This window comes from Urtica dioica, chromosome 10 (genome assembly GCF_054948205.1).
Source record: "Urtica dioica subsp. dioica isolate 48M chromosome 10, U.dioica_male_clone48M_v1_H2, whole genome shotgun sequence".
In the NCBI taxonomy this organism is placed as follows: domain Eukaryota; kingdom Viridiplantae; phylum Streptophyta; class Magnoliopsida; order Rosales; family Urticaceae; genus Urtica; species Urtica dioica.
In genome coordinates this window covers 21,787,426-21,797,195 of record NC_142765.1, presented here as the reverse complement: position 1 = coordinate 21,797,195, position 9,770 = coordinate 21,787,426, and the positions used below count along the sequence as shown (strand labels likewise).

The 9,770-nt window shown below is 31.4% G+C and overlaps 1 protein-coding gene across 1 annotated transcript; it reads left to right on the top strand.

The window, feature by feature from the left end:
- The first annotated feature begins 1,266 nt into the window (after positions 1 to 1,266).
- On the top strand, positions 1,267 to 9,046 carry LOC149384016 (putative fatty acyl-CoA reductase 4). The gene is made up of 9 exons (XM_089627970.1): positions 1,267 to 1,345; positions 2,765 to 2,868; positions 2,990 to 3,195; positions 3,817 to 3,917; positions 4,007 to 4,202; positions 4,348 to 4,512; positions 8,351 to 8,432; positions 8,649 to 8,924; positions 9,038 to 9,046. The coding sequence occupies exons 1-9, from the start codon at positions 1,267 to 1,269 to the stop codon at positions 9,044 to 9,046; spliced, it is 1,218 nt and encodes a 405-aa protein (XP_089484096.1).
- Positions 9,047 to 9,770: the final 724 nt, after the last annotated feature.

The following is a 9,770-nucleotide window of genomic DNA, read 5'->3' as shown; positions in this document are numbered from 1 at the left end:
TTCATATAAAAATAACTTGTGTGCGACTTTTGACAAATAAATTATAAATGGTGTAAGGATATGACAACGACCTCAACATATTCTAGAAATAGTGGTAAACTTCGGTAATAAGTCTATATAATTTTTTTTTTTGGACCATGCAAGTTTTTCCCACAAGTTAGTAAAAACCGTCGTGGAAACCTTGCAACTCCAAAAAAAAAAAAAACTTATTTGGCGCCATTACTACTTTTCCAAGGCGCTTTGAAAATAGCTGTTTTGGCGCTCTCTGATTGTGTTATTAATGCATAATTGGTGCGTTTATTAAAATTTAAGTAATTATGACGCTTTTTTATTTTATTTTTATTTTTTTTACGTAGTCTGTCGTATAAACTTGCATCATTTTAATGTAAAAAAATATTAAAATTCGGTGGAGAGCTTGCTCTATAGAATGCTGTTTTCTATTTCATCTTCTTCTCTCTGTAAAAACTATTTTCCCGGAATAGAGAATCCATTAGAGCACAACAGCATTTTAGTTGTTGGCCTTGTTTCCGCTGTCTTTGAAGTGATCCTTGTAGAGCTTGAATGTGATATTTTTCTTATCGAATGGGAACAATGCTGGGCAACTTGGGCAAGGGATTTAAAGATTCTTGTTTCTAGGGATGAAATAATGCTTACATTGATGCTCTCACCAGCAAAGGAATCCAGGTCGCATTATTACAAACTGTGGATTATACAACAAAGAGATGTAGCTTTATTAATCATATAATATTTTATATGATTGTCTCTTTGCATTTTCATATGTTAATTTTGGTAAATGGTTAATTTATAAAAATAAATGAAATGTTGGATAATTCTTTAAAATCAAGTTTGAAATTGGTTAGGTATCTACAACGCTCTTATTTTAATTTGCTATTATACTAAAACACGTTTTAATATGTTTTGAAAATGTTATTAATTTTTTAATGATGTAAAACCAAAAACAATTTAAATTTACTAAGATAAGCTCATAAGTTTTGGCCGTTAGTGCTATTTTCATCAATACCTGTGGGGTAAAAATGGACAACTTAATAAGATTGGGGGCTTAAATGCAAAAAACGCCTAATCCGTGACCATAAAACAAAACCATTTCTATAATTCAGGCGTTTGTAATAAAATATTAGTCAAAGAAAGATACTATAAATAGACATGACCATTCAAGCTTTCTCTAGACTAGATTTTTTCTTTCTAAGAAAAAGCTAATTTATTCATATTTTCTCTTTGGTATCAAGCTATATATTATTCTTTGTAATGGAGATGAAAACCGTAGACTGTTTTCTAGAACACAAAACTATTTTGGTCACTGGGTCGACTGGTTTTCTTTCCAAGGGTACGTACTAAATTTCTCAACCTTTTATTTTATCTTATTTTTTTTACGATTAAGATTCTTGTTCCAAACTATATGCTATTAAGAAAACATAGGATAATATTTAAAATACAAAAAATTAGCAAAATAGCCAAATCAAACCTTATGATTTGCTATTTAGCCAAGGTTTTGTAAATACTAAGTAAATAGCCATGCCGATGACGTGGCCCAATAATAGATTTTTTTATTTCCGAAAATTGCCCATGTGCGTTTGAATTTTGAATTACATATTTGAATTTTCGGATTAAATTTTTTCCCGGAATTTTTTGAATTGTTTTCCTGATATAAGTGTGAACATGATTTAGTCAATTTATGATTCCCTTTATTTTAGAAACTAAATGGACGTGGAAGTTGTAATTTATTTGTTTCTTTTTATAAATTATTTATGATATTTTCGGCCACAAATATATTGTATCGTTTAGTATTTAAATATATGTAAATAAGTTAAGGTTATAACAACTTATGCAGTAAATATGCGTAAATAAACACTTCCAGATAACCAAATATAATAGTACTTAATATTTACACACATTTACTACAGATATTAACAACCATACATTGTTGTAAAATCCAAGGATTGACATACTCGGTGTAAATGTGTAAATAAAGATTTACACGACAAAAATTTAAACTGCCCAATATTTACTCAGATTTATTGCAAAATATGTCAACACCTATTTTTTCATTCTAACATCCAAACACCCAAAATTCTAAACGCATTCACAATGGTTTTTCCCATACATTAACACTGAAACATGATTACATTTTACAACGCATCAAGATACATTAACAGATATTTTTTCTTAATGGCAGATTGAATATTGGTGGAGAGATAATCGGTAATTAATTTGCAGTTATTACTTCCTCGATTCTCGTTTACATGTTACCTCTTTTTTTTTTTTTTTTTTTTTATTAAGTAAACCATGTGCTTATGGGCGGGAAATGCCTGGACTTTTTAGTAAATGTAGAAGTGTCTTAAATGATATCTGGCTATTTACTTAGTATTTACAAAACCTTGGCTATTTAGCAATGTTAAAGGTTTGATTTGGCTATTTTGCTAAATTACCCTTTAAAATACCATTATCCAATTGAGTGCCATTATTAATATCTCATATATCACACCAAATATGGAATCAAATTTAGAATTAGAGAAATTTGGAGTTACTGGATCCCATCATTAAAACAAATAAAATAAATTATAATACATACCATACAATTGTGAATAAACCATAGGTTACCAGTTACCACTGAGAGAAGAGCCAAATTCATCTTCCACTGACAACAATTATTAATTAATAACTTTTAACTTTGTTGCTATATATCACTACTTATGGTACACTGCTATTGCTTTGATGTATTTGTCAATATATGTTGTTATTGTAGTTTTGGTGGAGAAAATACTGAATGTTCAACCGAATGTGAAAAAGATTTATCTTCTAATAAGAGCTACAGATTGTGACTCGGCGACGCAACGACTGCACTCCGAGGTACGTAATTAATAATTATTGTCTTCATATAGAATGTTTTGAAAATAATATTTGATCTTCTGATTTTCAATATTATATATATATATATATATATATATATATATATATATATATATTCCAGATAATAGACAAGGAATTATTTAGGGTTTTAAGAGAAAAGTGGGAGAAAACTGGATTTGAGTCAGTGATACTAAGAAAGCTGATCCCAATAGCTGGAGATATTAGTCATGAGAATCTCGGAATCAGAGATTCCACTTTGATGGAAGAGATGTGTAACGACATTGACATTATTGTCAACTCTGCTGCAACAACTAACTTCAATGAAAGGTAACTCTTGTATATATATATATATATATATATATATCTTGTACATATATATATATATATATAAAAATAACCATTTGGAATTAACTAATGAATAAAATAGTCAAACATTTATATTTTTTGCAGTAAAAATACTCAAAATTATATTGTCTAATTTTTATTTTATTTTTTATTAGTAAAAATATTAAGAAATTAACCACACTGTCAAATATTGACATCTGGTACTTGTTCATTAAATTTTGAGTATTAAACTAATTTTATGACTATTAAGTTTAAACACCATATTATATTATTTTTAGCAAAAAAAATTAAGTAAATAGTCAATTAAAATGTTTGGAATTGTGCTAAATAGCCAACGTTCGTAATCTCAGGTAAATAGTCATAAAGATGACGTGACATTCCTAATTTGCTCTTTTATTGAAATAAAATGGTGTGGTATTTACGTCAATTTACACGTGTAAATACATGAACATGACTATTTACCTAAGATTTAAAAAACGTTGGTTATATAGCAATTTCAAATATTTTAGTTGATTATTTACCTGATGAACTTTATTTTTAATGGTTTGCTACCGTTTATAACCTTATTAAAATAAAAGGATATATTCAATCTGAGTCTGGCAGATATGATGCTTCTTTGGCCATTAATACAATGGGAGCTCTAAATCTTCTGGCATTTGCAAAGAAGTGTACTGGGCTCAAAATTCTTCTCCATGTCTCAACAGGTTCCTTAAAATATTTCCGTAACTTTATTTAATTTATAACAATTTTATATTTATTTGTATGATTAATTGTTACATACGTTACTTTTCAGCTTATGTTTGTGGTGTACAAGAAGGACTCATACAAGAGAAAGCATTCAAGATGGGTGATACACTGAAAGCTACTTCTTCCAAGTTAGATATTGAGTTTGAAAATAAATTGGTGGAAAATAAATTGAGAGAACTAAGAGCACAAGGTTCTTCAGAGAAACACATCACTCTTGCTTTAAAGAATATGGGCATGGAAAGGTGATATATATATATATATATATATATATATATATAGAGAGAGAGAGAGAGAGAGAGAGAGAGAGAGAGAGAGAGGCATATATAGTGCATTAATACTAGTGATCTACTGATATTTTTTAAATTATAATGTATTGATCATTATCAGGGCTAAGGAGTTTGGATGGCCAAATACATACAATTTTACAAAGGCAATGGGAGAAATGTGTTTAGAGGAATTTAATGATCATAATCTCCCAATTGTCATAATTCGTCCAACAGTTGTTCTCAGCACTTACAAGGATCCATTTCCTGGTTGGATAGAAGGCTTGAAGTAAGTATTTAGACTGTTTACTTATTTTCTATACCTAATTCAAATTTTCATAAGTAAAGCGTGTCTTATTTTCATTTTAATCTTTACGAGTTAATATTCTATACTTGGAAAATAAAGCAGGAATTAGAATAGTAGAATTTTCAATTCGATTTCTTACAACATTATTTATAAGATCTTTTAGCAAGCAACATTATTTAACAAGATCTCTTAAGAAACGTAAGCCTACAGGCGGGCAAGTTGATGGTTTTAACCTATCTCGGTTGGTATGTCAATAAATTTTGTAATCGTCAATCAGTAGCAATATTTCAAATATATATCTCCGTTGGTAAAGGATACCTCACAATAAAAGTAGATTATCGGTATATAATCGATAACGGTATTTGAATCCATACAGTATGGACACTAAAAATAGTCACTTATAATTTATAAACATGAATTCTTGGGTAGCTTTTTTTTTTTAATAAATATATATTATAACCGATAGAGCATAATACTTCTCTATTAATTATTCACAGTTTTATTAGAGATACAGGAGAAACTAACTTCCTAACTAATGGTATCCACAAATAATTGTTAAAAATATTACAACAAATAATATTTATAATACAAGAAATAAAGAAAATTTGCACGAAAAATAATTAAAACAAGAATGAAAACGATTGTTATTTTATTTCAGAAACAAGATAGAGGAAAATCAACGAACAAGAAGAAGAATAACAAAAATAAACCTTAAAACTTGAAACAAGAAAGAAAGGAAAAATGGAGCACATTGAGGACCGTTCAACGGTTTTCTTAAAGCTTATATCGCTCTCACACGAGTGTTGGATTTGATGAACGATAAGCTTCTCAGGATACAACAACGTTGAAAAGAATTTTACACCAACAATATTTCTCTGGCGAATCGAACCTCTGACAAAAACTATCACCGAACTATTAAGGAAAAAAAACAAATTTTGGAGAGAAAGTAGAGAGAGGAGATTCGATTTTCGAGTGTCTTCGAATGAGAAGGTTGGTGTTCATTTAATAGCCACGCTTCAGTTCGATTACACATGAATTGTAACTCCTGGCAAGACATTCCAAGCCAAGTCAATGCCCACTAATGCAAACGGATGTCTTATCATGTTTAATACTAAAACTGTTGGCATTATCTCGTAATACAGACCAAGATCGTAGCCTATTAATGCTATTAATGCAAAAACATTTTAATAATTTTTATTTAATCACAGAAGTGTTAGTTATAGAATAATAAACTTTGGAAGTGAAATTTTTAATAAAAAGATAAGGGTTACCACAAACAAGCCCAAGCCCAAGCCCCGGCCCGGCACGGCAAGACACGACTGACCGGATGGACGTCGACGACGGCGCGTACGTGGTGGACTTGAGATTCTCTAAGCCATTGTCTCTCTATAAAATTGGGTTACCCTTGGGAACCCGAACCCTTTGACACAAATTGCATATATAAGCTTACTCATTTATCCATTCTCACTCCATGTGTGACTCTTGCATTTCAATTCCTACACAACTAAGTGTTTACACAATTAATGTGTTTCGTTAAACACACTTTGAGCATCAATTTCTTATTCATTATAGCTCCGATTTTGACAAACTAATTATAACCGATGTTATATCCATTTCCGCAAGGAATAATAAAGATCGGCTTTCAAACCAATAAGAAATCAAAGACTATGTCCTCCATGATTGTCTTTTGATAGGAGGTGTTGTCTTTTGATCAGCTCCATTCGTAATTGATGTAGAGATCGAGCTCCTACCATAGAATTTTGAGATCACTCTAGTATAGAAGCGAACATTTTCTTTCTCTATTTTACCTTCCTCGATTAGGTTATGATTTGGAAAAGTTGGCCTTCCAAGATCTGCATTCGTCATTTTTAGGGCTGTCCAGATTGCTTTTGTGGATGGAAGAAATGTTTGGACCCCATTCTTCCATCTCGTTCCAAACATTTCTTCCATCTCGTTGAGCTGCTACTTCACTTGAACTCCACATTAGTATGATATTGTACTTTGGACCCAAGCCCGCATGATTTTTTTTTACCACCTTTCCAAAAGGCCTTATACTAATAAAGTTGGTGGAACACTAATCTGAAGTTCTGTTTAGACAGTGTCAAGATGTCTTACACAATGTAAAATTAATGTACGTGACAACTTAAACTAAGATAATAGACGGATAAATAAATAGATGGTGCGTAAGAAAAGACACAAGATATGGTAACCCAGTTCGGTGCAATGTCACTTACTCTGGAGGACAATGTACCTAAGTGAAAATGAAATTTACTATATGAAAAAGTATTACAAGTACAACAATGGACTAATATGAACAATCTTTGCTTCAATTCCCTTTACCTAATACTACCTGTAAATTTCAACTCAAACTTCCCCTAAATCTGAGTTCCCCTCACTTCTAGTCTCAACCATTCTCATGTGTGTTTGATAGATCTCAATCTCAATGCATGTGAACAAGCAATCACACAGTTACAGTACCCACAACAATTCTCCAACACCCAGTAAATCTGAAGATGTGTTTAGAGAATTACAAAACATTCATCAAAACAATTAGCTTTTTAGTGCGCCGATCGTGCAGTCTAGAAACCCTAAAAGAATTTATGAACGCGTAAGAGCTATTAAGGAGAAGCACACGGATTTTATAGTAGCAAGAATCTCCGGAAGTCAATCTAGGGTTTCCTTACCCATATACGCGCATAAAACTAATGTAGAAAGTCCTTAGCGAAACATTCTAGCAGAACGGAAAATTTGCCAGAAATACAAACCAGCGTACAAAGACAAGCTGACTCAGAAGAAATTAGTGCAACATGATGCACGGCATCTTTCCAAACAAACTTGTAGTATAATATAAGCCAACAATAAACGTATCAACACAATCTGTACATATTCTTCTTATGTGGGACTTGGGTTATTACCCCAAAAAACCCTCCCTTCAAACCAAAGACCACATACACGTGACCTTCCCTCCAGCGAAATCATCTCATACAGCCGTCAGCGACCAACGAGACACGTGGCCTGACTTTCAACATTGTCCGGAAGACTTTCTACACAAGGCACTCTCATCGGAGTTCATCATATTGAGGGCTTCTCCCTCTACATCGCAAACGCATCGTAATCTCGTGCTCATAAACCTTAATTTGGTTATGATACCATTTGTTGGACCCCCGTTCTTCCACTTCGTTGGGCTGCCACCTTACCTTAACTCCACGATATTATCCAGTTTGGGTCTAAGCACGCACGATTTTTATTTTTTGGCACCTTCCCAAAAGGCCTGGAGTTGGTAAAACACTTATATCTAAGGCAATTCTTATCTATTATTCTTATGTGATACTTGGATTGTTACTCCAACAAAAAATAGGTAAGTGCCTCCTAAACGAGCTTCCATAAAACTTAGAATCCAGGTACATGCCTCTTTTTATAGTTGGTTTAAGGTTCATCTGGCTTGACTGTGGTAATTGAAAGATAACCAAGTTTACCCGGACATATAATTCTATTGATTGAGACCATCCTATAAAGTTACACCCATTGAACTTATGAGATAATGTAATAGCTTTGAAGAGATTCGGTGGTAGAGATAGAATTCGATCCACCAGGCAATATTCAACAAACTTCCTAACCATTCTCATCATATAATAAGCAAACAACAAATATATCCCTATGTGGGAATTAATTCAAATTGCAACAAATATTATCCGTATTTACACGTTAGAATAATCTAGATTGATTATCGCATATTTTTTTCAATACTTGATAGTTAAGTTGATATTGTTTTCCGTATTTTGAGAATTATGATAAATATATCACTTATTTGTGGATACAGGGCAATCGATTTTCTAATCGCTGGATATTGCCTAGGAAAAGCTAAAAACTTTTACGCCATTCCGACACTTATACTTGATGGGGTAAGTGATTAACACTTCAAAAATATTACCAAGATTAAGTTTATGTGCAATAGTAGTTTAGGTAGTAATTGCTTTTTCGTGTGGTAAATAAGTTTTGTAATGAGTAAATTAGATTTATATACGTTTACTAAGTTTTGTATCATTTATCATGGAAATCATTGTATTCAATTTTTTTTTAACCGTGTCAATATAATTATTTTATAAATATAATTGCAGATTCCGGCCGATATGGTGGTGAATGGAATGTTAGTCGCAATGGTTGCTCATGCAAATAGGCCATCAAATAATGAGATCATGATTTACCATTTTGGGTCTTCACTAAAAAATCCCCTGCATTTCTCTAAGATATGCATTTTTATGCGCCAATACTTTTTAAAGAGTCCATACATAAACAGCGAAGGAAAGCCAATTTTTGTCAACAAATTCACTTTGTGGAATAGTCTTTCGACCTTCAACTTGTACATGATGTTTCGGTATGGATTGCCACTCAAGGTTTGTTTAACTTTAGCTATCTAATATATCGCTTTTTAACATATATACATGAAAGAAAGGGATAATTGATGTACAAAGTATATAATAAAATTATCCATTTCAAAACTGAACAGCTAGCATAATGTTCTTGCTGTGAGCTTTTAAACAAATATTAATCTAATCAAATAAAGTTTTATGTATAATGTATATGTATTTTGTTATTTAAAATTTACTTTTATTTGATTTAGATGCTGGGACTGGCAAATATAGCTCTTTGCGGGTTGTTTCAAGAGTTGTGTGATAGCAGTAACAAAAAGTTGAAGTTTCCATTGCTTCGCGCAAAACTTTACAAACCCTTTTTGGAATTTTCGGGCATGTAAGTTAATCTCATTATCTATTTTAATTATCGCGCGAGCTCTCCTTAGCTAAATAGGTGGCAATTCTCACTTATAAAGTTTTCAACAATTTACTTTTATAGCCTTTTTTTTATCAGATTTACTTTTAAATAGTCGATGGATGGAATGGAACAATTTCATGGTTACTTTAAAGTACTTTTATTTTTACTTTAGAATATAAGCTATCAGCAAATAAATATAACATAATTTTTTTTTTTTTGTATAATAATGTAATAATCTATAATAGAATTCTTAATGAAGTATAATTTATTTTACTAAACCTTTTAAATCAACTAATTATTTGTACTTCAGAATTTAATTTGCAACAAAAATACGATTAAAGTGGTATAACTCTGGAATTTTCTTATGACCTGAATGCGTTAGTTATGTACTTGTTTTTTATATATAAAAACTAAAAATTATCCTCTATAGTCTAAATCACAGCTCTCCAGTATATTGAGTACCTCTATGC

Excerpts from the sequence above, each read along its gene's own strand:
- LOC149384016 (XM_089627970.1), top strand. The coding sequence starts at position 1,267 with ATGGAGATGAAAACCGTAGACTGTTTTCTAGAACACAAAACTATTTTG. Across the intron at positions 4,203-4,347 it reads AAGAATATGGGCATGGAAAG|GGCTAAGGAGTTTGGATGGC; the intron begins GTGATATATATA and ends GATCATTATCAG. Across the intron at positions 8,433-8,648 it reads CGACACTTATACTTGATGGG|ATTCCGGCCGATATGGTGGT; the intron begins GTAAGTGATTAA and ends ATATAATTGCAG.